This window comes from Zalophus californianus, chromosome 1, assembly GCF_009762305.2.
Source record: "Zalophus californianus isolate mZalCal1 chromosome 1, mZalCal1.pri.v2, whole genome shotgun sequence".
Lineage (NCBI taxonomy): Eukaryota > Metazoa > Chordata > Mammalia > Carnivora > Otariidae > Zalophus > Zalophus californianus.
In genome coordinates, this window is record NC_045595.1 from 97,274,339 (window position 1) to 97,301,805 (window position 27,467).

The 27,467-nt window shown below is 40.9% G+C and overlaps 1 protein-coding gene across 3 annotated transcripts in view; it reads left to right on the forward strand.

The window, feature by feature from the left end:
• The first annotated feature begins 3,652 nt into the window (after positions 1–3,652).
• RASA2 (RAS p21 protein activator 2) overlaps positions 3,653–27,467 on the forward strand; it is a 121,873-nt gene continuing 98,058 nt past the window's right edge. For all 3 annotated transcript variants that reach the window (XM_027583124.2, XM_027583123.2, XM_027583125.2), the window contains exon 1: positions 3,653–3,842. In XM_027583124.2, the coding sequence (XP_027438925.1) occupies positions 3,710–3,842 (133 nt within the window). In that variant the 5' untranslated portion in view covers positions 3,653–3,709. The remainder of the gene's footprint in view (positions 3,843–27,467) is intronic.

Here is a 27,467-nt window from a genome sequence, read left to right on the forward strand (position 1 = left end):
TGGAGGAAAAATGGAGTTTCTGGGTCTTAGTGAAAAAGTATGATAATTCTGAAACCTGCAACAGGAAGTCAGGGGAAAAAAAAAGTGGAGTGTCACTTCATGTAAAATTGCCTTCATACCTTTATTAACAATTTAGTAACGGAGTTATGAACTTGGGGTTAAGCTAGTGAAAAAGAAGGGAAATGAGGAGAATCTGGTATGGCTATTTTTTTTAAAGATTTTATTTATTTATTTGAGAGAGAGAGAGTGAGAGACAGAGAGCACAAGAGGGAAGAGGGTCAGAGGGAGAAGCATACTCCCCGCTGAGCAGGGAGCCCGATGTGGGACTCGATTCCGGGACTCCAGGATCATGACCTGAGCCGAAGGCAGTCGCTTAACCAACTGAGCCACCCAGGCGCCCCTGGTATGGCTATTGATATTTTATTTTAGTTTTTGGATATTGATATTTTATTTTATTTTATTTTATTTTATTAAGATTTTATTTATTTGACAGAGAGAGAGAGAGAGCACAAGCAGGGTGAGTGACAGGCAGAGGGAGAAGCAGACTCCCTGCTGAGGAAGGGAGCCCCATGAGGGACTCCATCCCAGAACCCTGGGATCATGACCTGAGCTGAAGGCCGACGCCTAACCAACTGAGCCACCTAGGGTCCCTTGGATATTGATATTTTAGAGAAAGGAACAAACCTTTAAACACCAGCTTTTAATTTCAAATTACAGGCTCCTACTAAAGTTTCCCATTCCTATTTTAACCATTTGGACAGGTATGATAATGAGTAATAGAAAATAGAATTTTCATAAGAGGAGAGCTTCAAGTCTGCAGCGTGGATAAAGTAAGTGGACTAATATGATTCAATCCATTCATTCAACAGTTATTTATTGAGGGTGTTAGAAACGAATCTAGAAGAGATAAACTAGGATACAGATACATAATGCTATGCAGAAAATGATCACTGCCACGAAAAGGTACAAATAAGAACCTTCGTCTGTGAGAGAAAGAGACACATGGATGAGGCAACATTTGGAAGGGCAGGGGGGAAAGTCACTCCTAGAGGGCTGGTGGGAAAAGTGGCTCAGTGTGGCTGGAGCTACAGGGAGTTAGGGTAGCCTGGGCCCAGTCTCAACCCTGAGCACTTGCCTGAGAAATCTGAACTTTATTTTCTGGTTGTTTATAGCACTCTTTGTGACCTGTAGTGTCGCTTGTTTGCTGGGTGAAGGGAATGAATGAAGCCATTGATGTTTTTTTGAGTAGACCAAGTGGCAAACTCCAATTTTTGCTTTAGGAAGATTAATTTAAGTGGTATGTGTAGGAGGAATGAGAGAGATGAGAGATCTATTATAAGCGTTCCAGTCAAGAGCATGAGATAACATTTACTGTGCTAATCCTACTACGTGCCCCGGATTCTACTAGATGCTTCACACACATACTTTCAGTAATTATTTCATCCTGATAGAACTTTGAAGAAGGAAGAAGAAATATAGCATTCCCATTTTATTGTTAAGAAACGGGTTCAGAAAGGTTGAGGAATGGGGCGCCTGGGTGGCTCAGTCGTTAAGCGTCTGCCTTCGGCTCGGGTCATGATCCCAGGGTCCTGGGATGGAGCCCCACGTCGGGCTCCCTGCTCTGCGGGAAGCCTGCTTCTCCCTCTCCCACTTCCCGCTGCTTGTGTTCCCTCTCTCGCTGTGTCTCTCTGTGTCAAATAAATAAATAAAATCTTTAAAAAACAAGAAAAAGGTTGAGGAATTTGCTCAATGCCACTCTTGTAAAAGTGGTCGAACTAAGCTCCAACGTAAGTCCTTCTGCCTCATAAGCTCATGCCTTTTTAAAAACAAAAAACAGAGGCGCCTGGGCGGCTCAGTCGTTAAGCATCTGCCTTTGGCTCAGGGCATGATCCCAGGGTTTTGGGTTAGAGCCCCGCTGCAGCATCAGGCTCCCTGCTCAGCAGGAAGCCTGCTTCTCCCTCTCCCACTCCCCCTACTTGTGTTCCCTCTCTCGCTGTCTCTCTGTCAAATAAATAAATAAAATCTTTAAAAAAAACAACAAAAAATGAACAACAAAAAAAAACCCCATAACATGTTGACACTACTCAAGTAAGGATGAATTTAACAAGTACAATGACAGGGAATGGAAAGAAAAGCGATTTGGGCAGAATCAGAAGTGTGTGGCAGTTGAAAACAGTATAGGGGCAAGGGATTATAAAAAGAGTCTGAGTCTCTAGCCCAGGTAACAGACCATGGCTGTGAACTCAGATTTGCAAAGGAAGATAGGGAGTTCAGTTTGGGACTTCTTGTTGACATGACAGCAAAACATCCAAATAAGAGGAGGTAGGTTCACTTTCTCCAACAAGTGTGCAAGTCACGCAGCGGTCCCCCACAGCACACATGGAAACGGCAGTGTCACTCCTCAGCGACAGACACAGACTAAGGCCGTTCTTCCTGGCTGTCCGGTCTTTGCACAAGTGACTTCTCCTCCTGGCACATTTGTGCCTCTCCCCGCTGACCTTCAGTTCACTCCTCAGTGCATTTCCCAGGAAGGCCTTCCCTGACTCTCCAGTTTCCTCATCTAAGGGCTTTTCTCTATGCCTCTGTCCTTTTCTCTAGTGCCTCTGTGTCTCTGCCAGACTGAGCGGCTGGAGGAGGGCTGGGGCTCTCTGAGGCTATCATTAAGTCTGACCCTCAAAAAGTATTTGTTGACAGACTGAATAATTCCTATTGTTGCCCTGGAAAACAACTACCCTGCCCTATTAAGTCACAGTTTCTTTCCTCTTAGGGCAGTGCAGTTAACAACCTCAAGACCAGGAAATCATCTTCCTCATCTCATACCAGGGTATTATTCATGCAGTTTACTCACTGTAAAGAGGTCCCTTGAAATAAAGCTAACAACTAGTCAAAGATTTACGAATGTCCTAGTGTCAATCAACTTTTTAGCAAGCCCACTGAGGGGGCGGGAGGGGATGGGACCCATCCTTCTTTGCTCTTTCTGTTTCCAAAATACACAAGGGATGGTAAGAGCTTCAGAATTTTTCCGTGGGAGGCTCTCCCGTGCTGCTCTCATGTTGTAATTGGGGGCTATGATCCTTTTTTTGAACCAGCTTTTGCAGAGCAGTGTTCTTACTTAAAGTGAAATTTTGTGTGTGTGGTGGTGTGGCTTGAGGGTAGGGAGCATGCAGATGTTATTTGGGGAATCTCTAATACAACTCTTGGCTCTTTTTCAATAAGGTAGTTGTGAGGTCCTCTCAACTGTCAAATTCCATTCTGTTTTCTTTCCACAGGGAGTTCCCTTGAGCGTTAGAAGCTGTGAAAGTCGGCTTGTGGTGGGGAGCCTAATTCCCAGAAGGATTTGGGGATCTCGAGAAGGCTGAGGTTTTCCCTCGTGAGGTTTCAGGGCTGCTCAGAGCCACGACTTGGAGCCGCACTTGGCTAGCGCCTGGGCTTTTATGGGGCAAAGAGCAGGAAAGCCAGGACTTCAGTTCGCGCCTGGGCGGCCCGGGTTCGGGGCGGCTGAGCGTGGGGGTGGGGGTGGGGCTGGGGGGGCGGACGGCAACTGCAGGGACCCGGGTGGGGCGGGGGCAGGACAGGGGCGGGGCGGGCGAGCCAGGCTGCAGCCCGGGGGCGGGGCCAGGCGCGCCGCTCGCCCCAGCCTAGGCCGCCGCTGGGCTCCGCCTCGCCGGCTACGCAGGCGGCGGGGCTGCGGCACGGGCCGGGCGGCACCATGGCGGCGGCGGCGCCTGCTGCTGCAGCGGCTTCTTCCGAGGCGCCGGTGGCGACTGCGACGGCTGAGCCCGGGGCCGGGGACGAGGACAGTCGAGAGGTCCGAGTGCTGCAGAGCCTGCGGGGCAAGATCTGTAAGCGGGGGCCGGGCTGGGGGACCCACCCGGCGGCCAACGGGGGCCGCCGCGGGGCTGAGGGGGCGGCGGGCGCGCGGGGGTGGTGGCGCCGAGCCGTGCTGGGATCGCGGGGCGGAGAGGGGACCTGGGCAGACGGGGTCCGGGGCCCGTGCCGGGGCCGGGCGAGGCGCACGGGGAGGGCCGGCACGGGTGAGGCTGGAAGGGGGGTGTGTTGGGGGAGGCGTCGCCTCGACGGGACGGCGTGGGCTGGGGCTGCCCTTGTCCGGTTGGAGTGGAGAGCCGGGAATTTGCGTGGAGGGGGCGCGCGGAGCAGCGCCGGCCTGAGGGGCTCGGCTTTGGGGCGCGGCCTGGACGTGGGGACGCCCCAGCCGGGGGCGTGAGCCGGGGGCGTGAGGAGTTTCCGGCCGCCCTGGGACGCAGGCCTCCGGGCGGTGCGGGCGCCGGGGAGCGGCCCCGAGGTGGGAGCGGAGCGGTAATTACGGGAGGCGCGGCCGGAGGAGGAGGAGGAGGAGGAGGAGGGGGAGGGCGGGGAAGTGGGGCTGGCCCGAGGGGAGGGGGCTGCCTGCTTCCTGGGCTCACGAGCCTGTTCGAGGTTGAAAAAGGCGCCCTGAGCTGGAGGAAACAGGCCGCCCTGGGACTCTGGTGACCGCCGCTCGGGGTTTTCGCCAGTGAGCGCGCCGGGAGGGGCTCGGGGCCGGACACCTGTACTTGCCCCACCTCGCTGCGCCGAAGACTTGGATCGAGAGACTTGTGTGACTGACAGGGACTTAAGACAGGATGTAGTGGCTTCCTGTGAGCAGGTCTCAAAACACAGTCATCCAGCCCGCCCTTAACCCACTTAATTCCTTTCCTTCTCATGCATTTAATTGTTACTTTTGTGAGCGAGCCATATTAGTTGACTTAATACAAAATTTTTGCTCAGAAGCTCTAAGCTTTACAGTAGACCATTTGAATTCAGTCATTTGGACATTTGTTTTTAAAAAGTGACTCTGGGCGTCAGAGTTACAATTTTTTCACAGTAGTTTATTCGGAGGAAACGCCTTTTTTTTTTTTTTTTTTGCTACTTGTAAGATATATCAATAAAACTTATTTTTGCTTTTGTAAGAAATCATCCTCATTTTCTTTATTCATTATTCTCAGAATGGAAATGTGCCTCATCTTTCAGGTAAATAACCCTTAGTAAGAGGAGTACTTTTTACTTTGTAAGAAGAAAATCTAATTGCATGGGCGCCTGGGTGGCTCAGTTGGTTAAGCGACTGCCTTCGGCTCAGGTCATGATCCTGGAATCCCGGGATCGAGTCCCGCATCGGGCTCCCTGCTCAGCAGGGAGTCTGCTTCTCCCTCTGACCCTCTTCCCTCTTGTGCTCTCTATCTCTCGTTCTCTCTCAAATAAATAAATAAAATCTTTAAAAAAAAAAAGAAAATCTAATTGCAATAAAATGGCTAACAATGCTCTTTGGTGGCACAGGATGTAAAATTTTCCTCTTCCTGAATAGTGATATTATTAATTGAGCTAGGATTCTTCCCCTTTCCTCTTTTCAAGTTGCTCCCCTCTTCAAGTACTGAGATTTTATTAAATCTCAGAGGCAGACATGTTAAATTTTCTCATCTTTTTGTTCCCAGAAGTAGTCCTAGGCAACTTAAGATCATGAGTACAGTTCTCAAAACCTGGAAAATGATATCAAAGAAATAGATCTTGTCTATATCTAAGTTCCCAATATTAAAATTACTTTCTGGGGCGCCTGGGTGGCTCAGTCTGTTGAGTGTGGTTGAGTGTCTGCCTTCGGCTTGGGTCATGATCCCAGTGTCCTTGGATCGAGCCCCACATTGGGCTCCCTGCTCAGCAGGAAGCCTGCTTCTCCCTCTCCCACTCCCCCTGCTTGTGTTCCTGCCCTCGGTATCTCTCTCTGTGTCAAATAAATAAATAAAATCTTAAAAAAATAAAATAAAATTACTTCCTAGGGTATAAAATCTTCAAATTTCAGATTAAGTCTTATATTTAATATTTACATATATCTAGTTTAACATTTGGGAAAGCTATAAATGGGCCAGAGTCCCCCCCCTTGGTCTAATTTTCCAAATTTTACCACTTTTACATTTTAGTGTCACTTGATGCTAGGCACTGTTCATTGGAGTCTCACTGATTTATAGAGCTGCAGGTTATACCATGGAACTACCCTACATAAATCTTGGAATTGAGAGTTAGGGTTAGGCTCTTCCCAGAAGGACTTAGCTGCCCTGCACCTTCACCTGCGCCATAACAAAGATATCACAATAGGAGATATCACTGTGAGTGAAACTCATACCTACAAATACAAAAACACAACTTTGTTTTTGTGCCTTAGAACAACCCCACTACCCAGATTTGGAGATTGATCATCCAGTTGCTGGGAATGATATTACCACTTTAACCATAGTCGGGGTATCGTATTTGTTATTTCAGTCTATTTCTTGCTTTTGGAATTGCTCGGCTTATAGCTCAGATCACTTACCTGCTTTTTAGAAAAAGTGTATTAGGATACTTATATATGAAGCTTCTTTGCATCTCCCTCTCCATTTCTTTGCCCTTCTTTTGGCTGGTATAATCCAGAGTTGGTTGACCTTCAGAACCCTGTGAAGACCTGCTGTTTTCTGTTTCCCTGAAACTGACGTGTGGGTTTTACAGGGTGGGGGCTGGAGGGCTGGAGGAGTCATTAGCAGGTGCTAAAGTCACAGAAATGGGATGGTGGTGATTCTGACAATGAAGATACTAAGCAGCTTGAGGGTGTGGATAACCATGTCAGCTTTCCTTTTCATCATACTGGGAGACCTCAGAGGATAGCCTGATAGTACCCACTAGACTGGATATGTGCTGGCAGATTTCAGACTGCTGTTTCAGAGCCTCTAACCTGGAGAGTTAGAGCTCCATAGGGCTCAAAGTGAGCCTCAAAGGAACGTCTTTTTTCCTAGACCTGGGTAGGACCCTTCAACTCCAAATGCTACCAGCAAAAAGTGAGGACAGATTAGATTTACATATCTTTAAAGTTCTAGAGTTAATAGTCTACAACCTTCTTTAGGGGTTTCATTCCAGTATTTGTTAATTTTCTCATATCCTTCACAAGGTGAAATAATCAGATTGACAGATTGGAAACCCATTTTGTGGTCAGTTTCAATCAACTAACATTAGCAAATCCAGTGTTGCTGATAATATTTTGTCTTCTATGCTGATCTCAATTCCCTGAAGTCGTTTTAGTGCCCTAGGAAACCATGGCCACAAATGGTCAGCTTCCCTAATATTCAAGAGTCAGGCATGGTTATTGAAGTCCTAGAGTTGTCATATGAACCCTTGATAAAGGAAATTAAGGTACTACAGACTCCATCCTTTGTTGTGAACTGCCTTGCAGTGAGTGGCAGGTATGCTTAGTACCTGGAGCACTTTTGCATTGCCCGCCCCCCCCCCTCCCCCCGCAAGCTAAAGAGAGGGGTTGGAGCTTTCTTGGTTGTACTTTCCAAGCTTCATGCTGTTATTTTATGTCTTTTTGGTTACCGCTTTTTGTTAAGTTTGCTCTCATCTAATCTGCTTGTAATCAGAACGTAAGAATGTTGCTGAAAGAGCTCATGCCAGCTTGTTCCTGGGTGTACCTGCTCAGGGAGACCAGAATCTGAGGCTTGGTCTCCTCAGATTGGTAAGGGAGCCAAATCTGAGGATTTTTGTGAATATCGAGATGTGCAGTACAGTGTGAGATCTGTGGGATCATGATGTGTCCCAGAACTCACTTGGTCTCCTTGGTATCTCTAGACCGAATGATGTAGGGCTCTTTGGCAAAGTAGAATCTGTGGGGTCTGGTTAAGTGCTTGAGTTTGGAGGCTTGGTCAGGTTAGTCACATGGATTTGAATCTTCTCTTAATTTTTTGTACCTCTATTCTTTTTAATTTTATTTATTTATTTTAGAGAGAGAGTGCCCATGTGCAGAAACCAAGAGTCGGATGCTTAACTAGTGACTGAGCTACCCAGGCGTCCCTGTGCCTCTGTATTCTTGTGTGTATAATGGGTATAATAAAAATACTTATCTCACAGGATTGACTTGAGAATTAAATAAATCCCCTTCTCCAGTCATTTCTCCCCTGCTCCCCCAGGAGCTTGGTCAGACATGGACCATCTTTTGGGAAGGTATAAATAGGAGATAAAAATTAATCTTTATCTGATGTTCTTGTCAACACTTAACCGGCATTTTCTGGTGTACAAAGCTGATTGAAATCAGAAGGACTGTGTTCTGTTTCATACATTATTAGTTATTATTCACATGATTTTACGCAGCTCACTTACCTTTTGAGCTGATCTTACTCATCTTTAAAATGGGAATAATGCTTCATCACTAGCCATTTTGTACATGTTGTTCCCTCTGCCTGGAAGTGTCTTTCTCCTTTCCTCCACCCCATACGTATATCAGGGAACTCCTACACATCCTTCAAAAGTCTGACTTTTCAGATCACTTTCAAAGCTGCATGTGATCTGACCAAAGCCTTCTTTGGGGCGGGGCACCACCACCCCCATCCCTGGAGAGAAGATGTTAGGCCCTTGTACTTCTGGGGAGTTGTAATTCCCTGTCTTTATTCTAGCACATTTTATAAAAATTGTTTATTTTCCCCATTAGACTGCAAGCTCTTCCAGGGTAGAATTCATTTTTTTTTTCCTTTTAGCTATCCCATTGTCAGCATAATGCCTGGGACATAATAGCCCTTTAGAAAATGCCCTGCTTCTCACTATGTTATCCTGAGGAGGATTTGAAATACTAGATGTGAAACTGTTTTGTAAATTTTACAGATAAACTAGAAGATGATAGTATTGTTGAAAGAAAAACTACATGGGTCTGTGACAGGAAGTTCATCCCTTTCAAAATCACAGTGCCAATTGAGCTTATGTTTGAACTGATGCCAAAGTTGCCTCATTAGGAAAAGGATTAAAATTTTTAAATGCTGTGAGTGCTTATTATTAGGAGATTTGAATATTGTTACCTGACTGTACTCCATGAATATTGTTACTAATTGGTCCTGAGCCTGGAAAAGAAAAATCTCATAATCATACTTGATACAGTAAATGTTTTTATTTGTCATGGAAGGTTTGAATTTTTTGGTAGTGAGGTATAAATCAAGACATTTTATTGATCATGCAATAGAATTGAGAGGGAGAGATTAAAAAGAGTTTATTCATGCTAAGAATTTATTATTATTAGATATTTGAATTAGATGAGTTATTTAATAAATTAATAGAGGGAAGATTGCTAAAAGGTTTGTTCATCCTAAGAATTCATTATTGTCAAAAATTTGAAATGAGATGATGAGTTATTTAGGATGGAGGAAGAATTCATCTTTCAGATGGATAGAAATGAGAGAAAAGCGTTCTTTGTAGAAGTTCACAGAGCAGTCTGCTAATCATTTGCTCTGAGGAAGACAGGAGGTAAACCTCAATGAGTTCATAGAGTTGTTTTTTTGTTTTTTTTTTAACTTAGAATTCTTTGAATAGCTACTAAGAGACTGGAACTAATGTAGCTGAAATAAAACTGTTGTTTTATCCTTTAATCTTAGATGCCAGTCCTATTTCCTTTTTAATATGCTTTATGAAATTATTTGACAATATCAGATTCCATGTTTTAGTTACTAATAAAGTTCTGTTCTCTTTTAAGAGCTGCTAACAGTTTTGTTGTATAGTCCTCAATGTAAATTAAGACACTTCATGTATATTAAGAAATTTTTACAATAAAAAATTAAAAAAAAATTTTTATGGTTTGTCTTTGGTTTTGTATGTTATTTCAGTCATCAAAAATCAGTAGCTAAACTAATATGCTTTATAACATTATACCAATGTACATGTAAACATCAGTGAACAATAATTGACAAATTTGTTATTGTGGACTTGGTGCTAGGAATATCATTAATGACAGAATGACTTTGGGCAAATTCTTTTTTTTTTTTTAAGATTTTATTTATTTATTCATGAGAGACAGAGGGGGAGAGAGAGAGAGAGAGAAGCAGAGGGAGAAGCAGGCTCCCAAAGAGCAGGGAGCCCGATGCGGGACTCGATCCCAGGATCCTGGGATCATGACCTGAGCCGAAGGCAGACGCTTAACCATCTGAGCCACCCAGGCGCCCGACTTTGGGCAAATTCTTTAACTTTGCGAACTCCCTATTTTTTCACTTGTAAAATGAGAGGTTTGGATGTGGTCTTTAACATCCCTTCTAGCATTAAGTCTTAGTTGCTTTTTAAATTGAACCATTTGCTTTAAGACATTACATTCGATGCTTTTATTTTAATGCTTAAATGTTTTTCCTATGCCTATTTTGTATAAGATGCACTGCTTGAAATATTTTTCCAAGATTTATTAAGGTTGTTTAAATCTTTAAAAAAATTTTTCTGTGACTGTTAATTAATTTATTCAGCAGTACGTAATATCTGAGTGTCTGCTAGGGCATTAGCCCCTTGGACTGTGAATTGAGTGTAGGCTGTGAATGGGATGAAAAAGCTCTTACTAGTTTATCCTAAAGTCTTTATTAAACAACGGTTGCTTTTAGATATCTGTATTCTTTTTTTTTTTTTAAGATTTAATTTATGTATTTGACAGAGACACAGCGAGACAGGGAACACAAGCAGGCGGAGTGGGAGAGGGAGAAGCCAGCTTCCCGCTGAGCAGGGAGCCCGATGCAGGGCTCCATCCCAGGACCCTGGGATCATGACCTGAGCTGAAGGCAGACCCTTAACGGCTGAGCCACCCAGGCACCCCAAGATATCTGTATTCTTAGAGAATTACTGAGGTTTAGAGCTGGAAGGTAGGGAACATATTGTGTCCCCTCGTTTTACAAATGAAGAACTTGACACTCAGATATTCCAAGTGTTACACAGTTAATGCCTGTGCCTGTTGGGCACTAGTTCATTACTATCAAAGTTCTTTCCGAAATGCTAGGTAGAATGAATTTGTCATTAGTATGAATGTTGCAAATGTACTGCATTTAATACATGAGGATTGTATTGCCTGTGTAGTAATATATCCAGAAGTAGTAATACATTTTCACTCTGCCATCAATACACTCTCATCTGTTCCTTTTTTTCTTTAAGATTTTATTTATTTATTTGACAGAGAGGGAGAGGGAGAAGCAGACTCCCCGCTAAGCAAGGAACCCCATGTGGGGCTCAGTCCCAGGACCCTGAGATCGTGACCTGAGCTGAAGGCAGACGCTTAACCGACCCAGCCACTCAGGTGTCCCTTTTTAAGAACCTTGTGAAGTGGTTAGGATTAGTGATGAAACTGCTTGTGACCTAGATGGAGATTGAGCCTGGTTGTTTACCTATTTGTGTCATGCTATAACTCAGCTGTTTTCAGTCCTGACTACCCATCAGTGTCACCTGTGAACTTAAAAAAATTCTGCTGCCCAGGCTGTGCTCCAGACCTACTGACTCAGAATTTCTGGGGTAGTACTTGGACATCTCTGGGTTTGAAACGTCCCATAGGGAGTGATAATGGACCCCTAGGATGGAGAACCTCTGCTTTTGCCAGTTGAACAGACTAGCCACAAACTACCCAAGTGTTAGCAACCTGCTATATGTGACCATTTATTTTTTATATATTTATTTACTTATTCATTCATTCATTCATGAGAGAAACAGAGTGTGCATGAGCATTGTGGGGGGAAGGGTGGGGGTAGAGAGAGAGGGAGAGAGAGAATCTTAAGCAGGCTCCACAGGGGGCTCAGTCTTAGCAACCCTGAGATGATGACCTGAGCTGAAATCAAGAGACGCTTAACCAGCTGAGCCACCTAGTAGCCCCTGTGTGTAACCATTGTAGAAAGTGTGGTGTGATCACAGGGAGGTTTTAATTAATTAATTTAATTTATTTGATTTTTTTGAGATTTGTTTATTTATTTGATTAGATAATACAAATACCTGGTACAAAACTGAAAAGGTACAAAAGAGTATACATTTAAAAGTAAGTTTTCTTATTTCTGTTGCCTCTAGCCATTCCCTCTCCACAAGCAAGCGTTACCAGTTTTCTTGTGTATGCTTTACAGAGATGATTAAAGCATTTACAAACATAAATGTATTGGGTGCCTGGGTGGCTCAGTTGGTTAAGCAACTGCCTTCGGCTCAGGTCATGATCCTGGAGTCCCAGGATCGCATTGGGCTCCCTGCTCAGCAGGGAGTCTGCTTCTCCCTCTGACCCTTCCCTTCTCATGTGCTCTTTCTCTCTCATTCTCTCTCTCAAATAAATAAAATCTTTAAAAAAAACAAACGGGGCCTGGGTGGCTCAGTTGGTTAAGCGACTGCCTTCGGCTCAGGTCATGATCCTGGAGTCCCGGGATGGAGTCCCACATCAGGCTCCCTGCTCAGCAGGGAGTCTGCTTCTCTCTCTGACCCTCTTCCCTCTCATGCTATCTCTCATTCTCTGTCTCTCAAATAAATAAATAAAATCTTAAAAAAAATAACCTAACTTTAAAAAAACAAACACATAAATGTATGAATATTAATCTTGCTTTCTCACCAACATACAAACTAGCAAAATATATACATTGTTTGCATCTTGTTTTTTTAACACTTAGCAATAGTAGCATGAAGATTTGTGGTTCCATATGTATGGGGAGCTGCCTCTTTTTTTTTTAACCGTTGCTTAATATTGCATCATCTGGATATACCACAGTTTATTTAACCAGTCCCCTATTGATGGACATATAGGTTGTTTCCAGTTTTTGCTATTACAAACAGTACTGCAATAAATAACCTTGTTGTTATGTCATTTTTGATATGAGCACATGTGTCTATCTGTAGGATAAATTCCTACATGTTAAATTGATGAATTGGTATGTGTATTTTTATTTTGGAAAGACAGTGAATGCCAAATTGCTTTCCACAGAAACTATAGCAATTTTTGCTCCCACTAGCAATGATTGAATGCTTGTTTATTTGCCACATAGTGTGTATTTTAAAACTTCTTGATCTTTACTGGTCTGATGGAAAGGAACATCTGATTTGTAGTTTTAATTTGCACTTCTAAATGAGTTGAGGATCTCTTCATATTTTTAAGAGCCATTTTTATTTCCATTTTTTTGGTGAACCTGTTTGTCCTTTTTTCCTGTTAGATTATCAGTCTTCTTACTGATTTGTGGGAATGCTTTATGCAGTAAGGAAGCTAGCTATTTTTTTAGTGGAAAGATGTTTAAAATTTAGATGCTTTGGCTGATGCCTGCATTTATTCTTGAGAAGTTGATTGTGAGATCCAGTGAGGACAGTTTGTTGGTTTCGTCTGCTTATATAATTTCTGATGTTAGAAGAGAGATAGAAAAAGAACTTTTTGAGGAAAGATAAGCGAGGATTTATAAACAGGAGTTAAGAGACAAATAGTAGATTGTAAGGATATTTACAGTAAATCCTATTGACAAAAAGAAAACACTTGTATAACACTTATTCTTTGTCAGGTATTGTTTTAAAGCCCTTGAGGCATATTAAATTTTATTTATTTTTTTGAAAGAGAGAGTAAGAGTAAGAGAGAGAGCGAGGCGAGCACAAGCCGGAGAGAGAGGGAGAGGGAGAAGCAGACTCTCTGCTGAGCAGGGAGCCTGACGTGGGGCTCAATTCCAGGACCCTGGGATCATGACCTGAGCTGAAGGCAGATGCTTAACCGACTGAGCCACCCAGGTGCCCCAGCACATTAAATAATTTAATCCTCATGGTAACTCTATAACATTTATTATCCACATTTTACAGGTGGGGAAATTGAGGCACAGGATAGCTAAACTAAGTAACTTGACCAAGATCAGACAGCTAGTGAGCGGTGGAGCTGTCATTCACACTGGGCCGACTGGCTCTAGAGTCCATCCTGTTGCTCCTAACCTATATGCCATACTATCTCTGTACTTGTTGGTGTCCAGAATATATAAAAACTTCATACAGATTTTATTTTTTTTAATTTTTTTTTTTAAAGATTTTATTTATTTGAGAGAGAGAGAATGAGAGATAGCACGAGAGGGAAGAGGGTCAGAGGGAGAAGCAGACTCCTTGCTGAGCAGGGAGCCCGATGTGGGACTCGATCCCGGGACTCCAGGATCATGACCTGAGCCGAAGGCAGTCGCTTAACCAACTGAGCCACCCAGGCGCCCCATACAGATTTTAAAAAGGAAAGGGCATTAGAAAAATAAGATATGAATAGACATTTCACCGAAAGAGATAAAAAAGGCCAGTAAACATAAGAAAATCCTGGTAAGATTTAATAAAAATTAATCAGAGGAATGAAAATTTTTAAAAGCTATCCGTTTGTGAAAAAAAAGCTTGTTAATTTCAGTATTTGGTGGGGATTTAGGAAAATAGGTAACTTTTCTCTCTCGTTGTTAAATGGGTAAAGCAGTGTTGGAGAGCATTTTGGCAAGATCTGTTAAAAATCTAAATGTATATTCCCTGTGCATTTCTACCCTACAGAAACACTTCGACATTTGCAAAAGAGGCATATATAAAGGTGTTTAATGTTGCCTTATTGGTGAAAGAAACAGAGACAACTTTTCCATTAGGAAAAATGGCTAAATAATATGTTAATATAAATATTCCATAGCAGCTAACAAGGATGAGGTGTGTCCAGAGTATGAAAGGAAAGAACTTAGAGACATATTGTTGAGTTAAGGGAGCAAGTTATTAGAATGGTGTGTGTTTTATCTTTTCTACGTGTATGTGGGAAGACACACAGAAAGAGATTTGAAAGGAGCCTGAGTGGTGGACAAAGTGAATTAGCCTTGTTTATAATGGTTTAATTTTCTATAGAGTATGTATGTATTAGCTGTGTTATGAAATATGACTTTATATAAAAGTATTTGATACAATTTTAGTCCAAGCTGTCTTGCTCTACTGTTGAAGACTATCGTATCTGCAGAAGTAAGGGTAGCCAAATGTTAGGCTTGGTAACATTTTAAATGCCCCTGAAAGTAAAGTCAACTTTTCTGTGAAGTTTTTTGGTTACCTTTTATTTTTATAGAATTTCAACAAAAATTTGTAGGAGCAATATAGTGAAATCCCATATACTTTGCCTGTTTTTACCAATTGTTTGTGTTAAAAAAGTTGACTTTTTAAAAAATTCAATGTTTTGTTTCAGAAGAATGAGGTAAAAAGAATAATTTTGATCCTTTAAAATCTTGACATTTGTATGAGTGGTGCAGAACCTCTTAGTTTTGAATTTGAACAATTTTATATAAAATTTTCTTGATAGGGGAACGTGAACTAATTTTTTTGAATATATTTATTCTTTTCCAGGTACTATGTTAGTATATTTTGCAAATTATTTCATTTAATCCAAATTCCTGAAAAAGATTGTATGCCAACAAAAACGTTTTTTCTCAAGGTTTAAAAAGGCAGAGCCAGGTTTTCAGAAGGTCTGTAAGTTACCGAAGTCGCTGTCTGTCTGTCTACCAATTTGCCTTTCAGATGGTATATTTGAAAGAACTGATGAGTATATTTCTGTTTTCAAGAAGTTGATAATTATCCCTAAATTGGTTATGGTCGAATGTAATGGGTATTCAGTAACATTAGAATGTTGGGATGCTGTAAAAATTTATCTTTAAGACTGTTTAGGGGATTTACAAAAAATGTTACTCTTCTGTCTGCTTGACTCTGCTCATGTGCTTTTGTCTGTGCTTGTAAATGGTTCTCCTAGAACACATAACGTGCATATACTTGTACATGCACGTTTGGAGGTACAATTTATTTATATCTGGGTGCTACTTTTTGTGTTTTTTGAAAAGTGCTAGATCATAATGAGTCCCATTTTGCATTTGGGCCCCCAGGATGCCATTATCAGAAATAGCTACCATGTCCCCTATGTGTCCTATCCATGTAGCCCTCAGTTTTGCCAACATCTGGCTTTTCATTTGCTTGCCATACTGGGTTCTGTTGGTCGGTTTAGGAGACTTGCTAAGCTTCATGTAGCTGTAGGAACCTTTGGCCTATCCTAGGAGAGATTCCTACCATATGTGCTTCAAAGTTTGGTTTGCTACTTGAGAAAGGGGCTGTAGGGAGCTTAGGAATCAGCACACATTCAAAAGTGAAACCTGAAGTGGGCAACACAAACCACAGGAAGATCTTGCCCGCAACTTGATGACGTATCTGTATAACCCATGGACACTTCCTGGCAATACCTTGCGAAACTCGCCTTTTTATGTACAGTAGTTTCCTAACTTCTTGTTCTGGACTAAACTTCAGTGAGAGGTGATTAATATGATAGCAATATAGATAACTGTGTGATTTATGATAATTATCATGCATATGACTTGTGTAAAGCAAGAGGCTCCTAATTATATTCTGTAGACTATTCCACTGAGGAGTTGCACCTTACCTACTAGGACATTTTTGAGGAGCTGCCCTGGAGTTTATGCTTTAACCCTGATTTTATGCTTTCTCAAGAATTGTACTTACAGGGGTGCCTGGGTGGCTCAGTCAGTTGAGCGTCCAATTCTTGATTTCAGCTCAGGTCATGATCTCAGGGTCATGGGATACAGCCCCCTGCATTGGGCTCCGTGCTCAACAGGGAGTCTGCTTGGGCTTCTCTCCCTCTGCCCTCCTACCCCACCTCTCTCTCTCTCTCTCTAAAATAAATAAAATAAATCTTAAAAAAAAAGAATTGTACTTACATATTGTTGATGTTTTATAGCCCCACAAAACAAGTTCTTTGCTCACTTCATCTAGGCTAACCCTCTAAACTCTGCTGGATTCCTGGAGCCCTTTGCCCACTGAAGTGCTTGCTTAGTGGTATTACCTTGCTTTTAGGCATGTTGATGATTACACAGTCTTTTATTTTTACGATGAATTGGAGTTCAGTACTACTGAAACTATTATTCCTGATTTCTTTAACCTTCCAGGTTCCATGTTAATATTATAGTGCCTGTTGTTAAGCAGAACCAGATTTCTCTTAGGGATTATGCAGTGTGTTGATTTTTTACGATTTATCAGTTGAATGAGATTATAGAATCTCAGGTTATATATTTTAAAGATAATTTATCATTTACTGGGAGTGAGGAAAATTGCTGACAATCTAGTTATCTGATCATGTTAATTTATGCATTGAAAAGCCCTACCCTACTGAGTAGGAGATATTCCAGCAGTCACCATTGCCTATTGGTGTCATTTCTCATCCTGTGCCTGAATAATATCACAAATGTGTAACTTTCCAGTGGTGCTTTCAAGGTGGCAGCTAAGGAGGGAAATAGCCGCTTCATAACCTTTTTCTTCTCAGCAGTTTTTAGGCACCTCCCCTACTTTCGTTACCATACACCTAGGGCAATCTAACATACTTTGAAGAGGGTGAATAGGAGATTCCTGGGAAGGTCAGGTGTGATTATGGCAGTTCTTCTCATGTAAGATTTCTTTATCCTGTACAAAGTATTAGATATATAGAAATCAAATGAATGCTAAATTGTAACGTAGCATGTTGAAAGCATAGTTTTCTGCAACTTTTCTGGTAATCACCTAACCTCTCTGAGCCTCAGTTTCCTCTTCTATAAGTTGGGAATTATGGTCTTTCTCATCTTTCAAAGGGGTTGTGAAAAGATTAGATGACTTAGTGTACTGCCTGGCACATGGTGCTGTTAAGTATGGGCTGTAACATAAGCAGTAAAGTATATTTTCATAGTTTTGTTGATGAACAATTTATGTGCACCTTTTATTGGAGAAATAAAAATTGAACTTTATAAGAAAATTTGAAAGACCTTACGATATGTTAACATATAGGATTGTGTTATTATGCTTATGCATAATTAAATAGCATAACACTTTTTAATTTTGTACTAAACTTGTCAACAGTGAGGCTATATATATTTTTAAGTGTATATTTGATTCATTCTTCTTCACTGTGTTTTTGTTGTGAATATAAATGATAAGGATCGCATATATTTTTTTCATTTCCCCATCTAAAGTTTTAATCCTCTGTTCAGCTTGCTGTTCCCATTATTAGAACATCGTATCCTGAGTCACTCAGGCCAAATTCTGTCTCTGTACTATTTCTTCCAGTTTTCTTTTCCTCCCATTGCTCTCTCATTACCTTAGCTTAGGCCCTGTAACTGTCAGAGTACTTTTCCTGAAGCATAGATCCAACCACACAGAAATTTTTAGTGACCCTCGTTGCCTACTGAAGAAAGTTAAAACTTTTTAGCTTGGCATTTCAGATTCTCTTGATTCCACCCTTTCTTTGCAGTCTTATCTCTTCTTATTCCCCTTTCATCTCCCTTTATGCTTTAGCCAGTTTGTACTATTCACCACGTCCTTGGAGGTGCTCCTCTTATTCCCACCTTCAGAACTAGTTTGCACTGTGCCTTACTCCTGGAATGTTATCCCTCTGCCCCCAATTTCTATATTTTGAAAAAAAAATCACTTGGTGGAAGTTATTAAGAAGATCGTGAAGTAATGTATATGAAGGCCCTTAAAAAACATCTGCCATATATAATGTATATATTAATTTATTCAGTAAGTGGTAACTGTCATCATGATTCAACTTTCCTCTCACCCCAAATAATCTTTATTTTAGGATCATCTCCTTCAGGACCCTGGTTTGCAATTTTTCTTAGGGGTTAATCCCACTGGGATCTGTGTTGGTTCTTAACTTTGTGTCCTTTGAAATATGCTTGAGCTTCAGGGTACCTTAGGATAATTTCAGAAAGGAATAGCTGTCTATTCCTCTCAGCACTGCTGTATTCAGAAAGACATTAAAAGTGAAAAGGAAAGACTAGGCTTTGGAATTTGATTTCTGTCAAATCACCATACTAGCCATGTAACTCAATTGTTTTTGTTTTTGTTGTTTTAATTTATAAAAGGAGACAGTAATGCTTCTCAAGGTCATTGTACACATTAATTAAGATATTTGAGAAAATATTTAGCACTGTCTTGACTACTTGATAAATATTTGTCTTCTTTTCTTACTTACCCAAGTATTGTCCTCCTCTGGGACACACACAATCACACACACAAACCTACAAATACAAATGCATGCACACACACCCCCCCAACATACACATAAGCACATATGTGCAAATTCATATACATATCTAGAAGCATATACACCAGAACCTCTGCCCCCTAGCCTGTTATTTGGAATTCTAGTCCTATGTAAAATTTGTATGGTAGGATCTGCATGCTATCTAGTGACCTTTGCATAGAACCATTGATCTTGTACACACAGAGTTGGCCATCTTTTTATTTTTGTTAATCTAAGTTATCTTAATCGGTTTTGATTCCCACTGGTGTTTATCTTCTTGGTTTAAATTGTTTACTTTTTGCCAATGACTGAAAGCACTGTTTTCACTAAAATATTTACTTGTCTCCCTTTTCCTTCAGGTATTTGTGCAGAAGTTACCTTCTCAGTGGAACCTTCTGGGCCGCACTTCCCCCGCCGCCATTTATTATATGTGATAATATATTCCTGCCTAACACCTAACACCTACTGATACATCATCTTTACTTACTTATTCTCTGTCCATTTGTGTTCACTCAGTGAGAACACAGTTTTGTCTATTTTTCTCACTGTTCTATCTCTAGCATCTTAGTGAAGGTACTCAGTAAATATTTGAATGTGTGAATTTCGGGATTGGTTTGTTTTCACTATGATATCTCTGTGTTAACACTGTAAAGATTCTTACATTTAGTCCTTTTGATAACTATGTAGGAGACTTTTTTTTACCCTTTGGTGCAGTTGACATAGATCAGCTTATATCAACTGGAAAAAAGATACATGCAATTTTATAATTTGTGATTTGATATTAGAACTTCCTTCTTGTCCATGCTAAAATTCTACACACATACACACTCATACTTAACTCAGTAGATATTTCATTATCTATTATAAGCTAAGCATGGTGCTAAGAACTGGTGCCTTCCGTTAAGAAGTTTGTAATTCATTGGAGAAATGTATAGCAGTCTCCTTTGCTGGCTCCTTCTCATCTCTACTAACTCAGAAGGGTTGGAGAGCTTTAAGACTGTCTTTAAATCTCTTTTCTTTCTTATCCATATTTACTCTCCTTTTGATTTTATATAGTCTTGTGGTTTTATAAATATTATGTACTTGCTGATGATTCTCAAATTTTTACTCCAGCCAGGACTTCTTTATCCTCTTGACATCTGCACTTGGGTGTGTAATTGGCATCTCAGACTTAAGATGCCTCATACAAACTCTTGATCTCCCTCTCCCAGCAAGAGGCTCCTCCTTCTGGAAATGGCATCTCTGTTCATCCAGCTGCTTAGGCTGAAACTCTAAGAAGTCTTCCTTAACCCCTTTTTCTATTGTACCCACATCCAGAATATCAAAAATCCTGTTGGCTAAAATATGCCCAGTTGACCACTTCTCTCCATGCCAGGATTGCTCCCCTGGTCTAAGTTCTCTCTAATCAAGATCACTACAGTTGAGAGACTATGGACTCTGAGAAATAAACTGAGGGTTTTAGAGGGGAGGGGGGTGGAGGGGATGGGTTAGCCTGGTGATGGGTATTAAGGAGGGCACGTATTGAATGGAGCAGTGGGTGTTATATGCAAACAATGAATCATGGAACAGTACATCAAAAACTAATGATGTGATGAATTGTGACTAACTAACATAATAATAAAAAAAAAAAAGATCACGACAGTAGTCTTCTATCTACTTTCCTGCTTCCATCCTTTCCTTTCTGCAGTGATTCTTCTAAAATGAAAGTTAGATCATGACATTCTTCTGCTTAAAATCTCTCAGTAGCAGAAAAACTCAAGATTTTCCTATTTAACCTGCTTCCTTCCTCACCCCTACCTCATCTCTTACTGTTTCCTACCTCTTCCCACTTTGCTTATTGTTTCACAGCCCTACTGGCCTCCTTGCTATCCCCTCAGTGTGCCAAACTGTCCTTTCTAGTGCCTTTGCATGTTTTATTCTTTTTGCCTGTTCCTTTCTTTCCCCAGATACCTATCTGCATCGCTCATTCCCTCATTGACATCTTTCAGGTATCTGCTCAGATATCTTAATAGAAAGGCCTTCCTTGATTCCCTATATAAAATAACATTGCCCTCCTCCTTCTCTTTACCCTTTGGGTCTTGAACCCCTTAACTCTCTTACCCTACTTTGTTTTCTTCCAAGGCAATAAATATTACATACTTACTGAAGAGTTTATGATGTTTGTCTCCCCTGTCTAGATTGTACAAGGGTTCCATGTGGGCAGAGACCTACTTTTATTCATTGTTATATCCCCTGCATTTAAAAAAAGTGCCTGGCATGTTGTAGGCACTTAATTTTATTTGTTGAATGAAATGCAACAAGTGCAATACAATATGATCCTTGTAGTCAAAGTACATGTAAGATGCAGTAGGAAACAGGAAAGAGTGACATGACTACCTAGGAGTTGAGGGAAGAATCTACAAACAAAGATGCCTTTAGGCAGAGCTTTTTGGAGAAAAAAACAGGTAAGAGTATTCCATACAATGAAAATAGCATTGCAGATGTACAGAGGCATGAAAGAACACAGTGTTCAAGGAACTGAAAGTATAGTACTGTTGGAGCATAACTTGTGGGGGTAAAGAAAATAAGCAGATGAGGCCAAATATGTAGTAGACAGTACCAGACCATGAAGGGTCTTTAGATTTTTATACTGCAAGGTATGTAGTACGGAATCATTGAAGACTTTTGAGAAAGGGGGATACATGTGTTTACATGTTAAAAAGGTAAGTGGCAACAATGTGAAGGATGGGGATCAAAGCTAAACTCAGCATTTTATTTAACATATATGTGATGTTGCAAGGTACATATGATGCAGAGAAGCAGTTACTTTCACGTGAATGGGCAAGAGGCTATTTCGTTTTATGGTTGGACAAAACCACTAATGTGTAGTTTTAAAGTTCAGTTCTTGGCATATTTGCAGTATATCTGTGAGGGAGAAGAAATGCCCGGTGGAGGATTAGTTTATCGTTATAATTTCAACAAGAAACAGTGTTATTACAGTATAAAAGATATTGTGCTTGAAGGCCAGCCTCCTTTCTTCATAGAGAAACAATTGTTTTGTCAGTAATATACCTCCTGATCTTCATTGATTGTTAAAGGAAATAGTGACAGTTACAAATATAATCAGATCTGTACTATTTGCTGTTGGCCAATACAGCTACCTTTGTAGGACAAATATCTGCCTTTGCATATTGGAGTACCCTGGCATGCACAGAACTCTTAAAATGAGGGATAAGCTAGAAATATTTCCTTTTTTCATTCAGATGCAAGTAAACCCATTTGCATGTTTTCAGTTGCCTTGCTCAAGTATCATATCTTAGCAGTATATTGACCATCTTGAATCTTACTACTTTTGGGTCAAGATCCGATGTGTAAATTTAAGGATGAGCTGGAGGTACCCAAAATGGGTTACATGGTGTCAATATTGAGAACTTGGCACTCCCAAATTCATGAACGTGGTACTGTATTATTGAGCATATTTTAAAAAACACATCCAAATACTGCAGTAGGAAATGATGAAATGTTTTCAGAGGCAGATACAACAATAGAGAGAATTAAGATCCATTTGTCTCCATTTCCCAAGTCGAAGCATTTGCTTTTTGAGTGTGCTGTGCTATTCAACTCATTATGTAATGGAACAATAAAGGTAGTTTTCAGTGAGGTATTGCTTTATAACTTCTGAGTCCATGTTTGATCCAGATAGCCACATGTAACTGAAAGATTTACCAAACTCTGATGACCAGTAATGTGAAATGGGATTTTCTAATTTGTTAGAAATGGTAAGAAAACAAACCAGTCAGGATTAGGTTACCTTTACACCTTGTACCCCCTAAACTAGCTAGAATCAACTCTAGCTAGTTTAAGCAGAAAGAGATTTAGTGAAAGATTTTTAGGGGCACCTGGGTGGATCAGTTGGTTAAGCATCTGAATCTTGATCTCAGCTCAGGTCTTGATCTCAGGTTTGTGAGTTCAAGCTCCATGTTGGGCTGCACACTGGTTGTGGAGCCTACTTTTTAAAAATTTTTTTTAAGTGGTTTATAGAATTATTAGTAATTCTGACAAGAAACAGACTCTAGTGTGAACTTTCATGAATGAAATTCTAAAGCCACATTGCAGCTGAGCTACCGAGGGAGTTGCTTCCTCTTTTAGGATCAGAAAGGTACCTGCAGAAATTGGGAAGCTGTCAGTTTTAGCTGCTTGTCTGAGAACCTTGCCACCTCTGTTGTGATCAGGAGCCTGCCACTGTTAGGAACTAGCCATTAGCAAGCAGCCATCTTCATCAGTAAGCTGTTGTCACTGCTGCTGGCTCTAGAGCCAAGCCACACCTGCCACACCACAACCTGTATGACAGAATGGATGCCTTATGCCCTTCTTGATATCCATGAAACCTACGACTGGACAGAAGGACTTCAGAAAACACTGCTGCACAAAGTGTGACGGTGTTTAATAGTTGCAGCAGCCTCAGTACAACCTCCCTTCTGCTCTCCAAATTTCTAGCGAGTGCATCTGATTGGTGGAATTTAAATCATATCTGCAGCCCTAACTGCAAGAAAGACCTGGGAATGTAGTTTTTAGCTTTCTAGTGTCTGCAGTACAGGAGGTCATATACCAAGAAATGCTGAAATGGATGATGACCTCTCATCAACCATATCTACCACAGATACAGATGCTGATTCTCCTTAAGGCTAGCCATTATCAAATGGTCTATATAGATAAATTGAGAAAGATTACAAATAATACTAACAATGTTGAGAAACTTTTAAGTATTTGTTTTCAGTATGTTTTATTGTTTATAATGACATATTTAAAAAATATCTAAAATTTGTGCTCTACCTATGTGATGAATATAGTGGTCTGTGGATGCCAAAAGTTTCTTTACATTTAAAGTGTTGATAGTGGACGAAAAGTCGGAAAGATGGAATAACAAAACTGTTAGAATGGGTTATCTAAACTGAGGAAAGGTTGGTGTTATCAAATACTGAAGCATGGTCAAATAAGGTGGGAACTGACAGCAGTCTTTGATTTGGTGGTACTTAATATTGTTAGCATTCTAGGGCCACCTGGGTGGCTCAGTTAAGCATCCAACTCTTGGTTTTGCCCCAGGTCATGACCTTGGGGTAGTGGGATCCAGCCCCACCTCAGGCTCCACGCTCAGCGCAGAGTCTGCTTGAGATTCTCTCTCCCTTTGCCCCTCCCCCTGCGTGCATGTACGCATGCTTTCTCAAATAAATAAAATACTAAAAAAAATATTATTAATGTTCTTGAAGGTTCTAGTAAAGAACTAGAATCAGAGGCCGAATTGTGAGTAGGAGGGAAAGGAGCAGAGTTTATAGAATAAGTTTTCAAGGAGCAGTAGTTGTATTTCCTTCCTTTCTTCCTTTGTCACGAGACAAGTACAGCCTTTCAAAGTTCCTCACTTTTGTCTCTGTGTAGCTTGATGTAAAGTGTGTACTATTAAGATAATCTCTTTCTGCTTAGAGATATAATGGATGCAACATTTTTTATTAGTTCTCTAACCGTTCATCATTTCACTTTCAATTATTTTTGTATAGAGTGTCAGTTAATTATTCTGATTTATGTTTTTATAAAGTGCCAGTTAATTACTATAGTTTAAAATGTTGGTAGCTGACTTAATCAGCATATTTGTATGATTAGTGAACTGGGCATTGATTAGATGAATTCACCTTCAGTGTAGTTTATTTAAACATAGCTTAGTGACATATTCAGTGAGTACAGATTATGATAACTGCTTTTATAGGAAATGTTGAGTGTGTTTTGTATATTACATAGACCTTATGTTTTTACTTATTCTAAGTAAATATCTGATAATGGCAAGTTCATTGGATTCTGCACACAAAATAATCCCTGTTATATCCCCCTTAAAAAGGTGGGTGGTAGAATAGGTATACATTTATACAGTGTGGTTTTCTCACACTGCACTTATGTGAATGAAATGGGAACCTGTTCAAGGGCAGTGATTTAGTGTTCCAAATTCCCTCATTAGATATAGAGCATGTTTATTATGATTTAATTCTTAATTTGTTTACATTCTAGGCCCTTTATGGTGACCTAGTTGGATTTTGGGTTTAAAAAAAAAACATGGATTTTTTTTTTTTTAGGGAGGAGACATCAGAGAAGAAGAAAAGACTTCAAGGAGAAGAAGGTTGAGAGTAATGAAAACAGAATTGGTGGACAGTGTTGTGGGATGAGAGCAAGGGAATTGGGTAGATAGAACTCAGGAAGATGGATGAGATTTGGATAAGAGAAGGGACATCTAGTCTTTAGGAAGAGGAGAATGGATGGATACAAATTCAGATATAAGTTTTTCCTGTTTGGAACCTGATTTATTTGTAAAGGTCAACCCATATTAGTCAATTTTTGAGTCATTTGAAAGATTCCTGATTCTGACGTGAGTTGAACATAGTATGTTTATTCTGTTTAAGTGGTAACTTGATATTTTTTTTAATCTCCCAATGACAAACTTAATGAGTATCTTGTGCCTTTCCACTGACTTTCTCATTGCACTAAAAAAATGGTTTATTGAATTTTTCATAGGTGCTTCTTAGGTTTCTGATAGGCTTTGTTAAAATACATTGGTTTTTAAATGGCCTTTAGTTTTAAACTTGATAAGCAGACAGAGACTCAAGTTTATCTAGCCCAAATTGTCCTCAGGAAAGCTGTGCTTTAGTGATTTGTCTGAAGCCATTTAGCTACTTAGTAATAGAGGTAAAACAGGAACATTAGTTTCATGATTCTTAGGGCAGTGCTATTTCCCATATGCCAACTGCCTTGCTTTCCTAATTGAGTACAGCGGTGTCTGATTTCAGCACACTTCTGTGTGCTTTTGGCTCACGAGCATTTCACAAGAACTTCAAAACTGGACTTACTAGCTTCTTTAATATTCATTCAAGGAATATTTCTCAAGTGTCTACTGTATGATTTTAGATTTTGGTGATTAAAGTTCTCAGACCTCAAGAATGAGAGAGGCAGAAAATAAATACATAAAAATTACTAGTTTCGGATAGTTATAAATGCTATCAAGAAAACAGAGAAATAGATTATGGTAGCAGGATTATCTACTTGAGACAGAATAGTCAGGGAAGGTTTCTCTGAGGAAGCGGCATTTAAGCTGAGACCTGAATGATAAGCAGAGCCAGCCATGTGAAGTTGTAGGGTTAGAGCATTCCAGATAGAGGCCTTAAGCTTGAATGAACTTGGCATGGTTGATGAATGGAAAGAGGGTGAACACTGAGGAGAGTGGGAGGAAAAGAGGTCGGAGAGGAGAGGACAGTGGAGCAATGTAGACCATGAAAATGGGAATTTAGAAATGGGATTGTATTCTAAGTGTGAAAGGGAATGGTTTTGGAGCAGGGGAGTCACTGCCCTGGAGAATATGTCTAGATTGGGCCCCCCGGGTGGCTTAGTCGGTGAAGCAACTGCCTTCGGCTCAGGTCATGATCCCAGGGTCCTGGGATCGAGCCCCACATCGGGCTCCCTGCTCAGCAGGAAGCCTGCTTCTCCCTCTCCCACTGCCCCTGCTTGTGTTCCCTCTCTCGCTGTGTCTCTCTCTGTCAAATAAATAAATAAAATCTTTAAAAAAAAATATGTCTAGATGGTCACACTGGTGTAGAGCAGGTCGTAGGGGGATACCAGTGAAGGCAAGGAGAAGTGGTTGGATTTGGGATATATTTTAGAGGTTTGCTGGAATTACTGATGGACTGGATGTGGGGGAGGTTTTGGGAGGAAGATGGTGGTAGACTGGGGGAAGAGCATTGTTTTAGGGGAGGAAATCAGATGGTTTTTCTGGGACTTGATAAATTTGAGATGCCTACTGGATATCCAAGGAGGCAGTTGGATATTCACATCTAGTGTTGAGGAGGAGAGATCAGGCCTGGAAATGCAGACCTAAAAGACATCAGCATTAACACCGTACTGAAGGAGTTTGCACAGGGAAAGAACAGAAGACAGTCCAGAACTGAGCCCTGAAGCATTGCAGTATTTAGAGGTGAGGGGGGGAAGAAGTAGGCAGAGGACCAGGGATATGGGAGGAAAGCCAGGAATATTGTATTGTGGGAGCCAAGAAAAGGGCATTTTATTTTTTTATTTTTTTTAAAGTTTTATTTATTTATTTGAGAGAGAGAATGAGAGACAGAGTACAAGAGGGAAGAGGGTCAGAGGGAGAAGCAGACTCCCTGCTGAGCAGGGAGCCCGATGTGGGACTCGATCCCGGGACTCCAGGATCATGACCTGAGCCGAAGGCAGTCGCTTAACCAACTGAGCCACCCAGGCGCCCAAGAAAAGGGCATTTTAAAGGAGGGATGTTAGTGTTCACTTTTACTAAATAGTGCCACCAGATCAGGTATGGTGAGGACAGAGAAATGGCCATTGGATTTGGCAATATGGAAAGCATTGGCATCCCTCACTAGAACAATTACCATGTCCTCATAGAGTTAGAAGCTGACTGGGGAGAGGGTTGAAGAATGGATGGAAAGTGAGAATTAAAGACAATGTGACTAGAAATGATTGCTTTTGAGAAGATTTGCTATGAAAGGGAGTCTAGAAATGGAATACCACAAGGGAGGAGGTGGAGTCAAGGGAGAGTTTTTTTCTTTCTGTGCTTTTTTTTAAATTGGGAAATATTAAAAGCTTGTTCATGGGCACCTGGGTCGCTCAG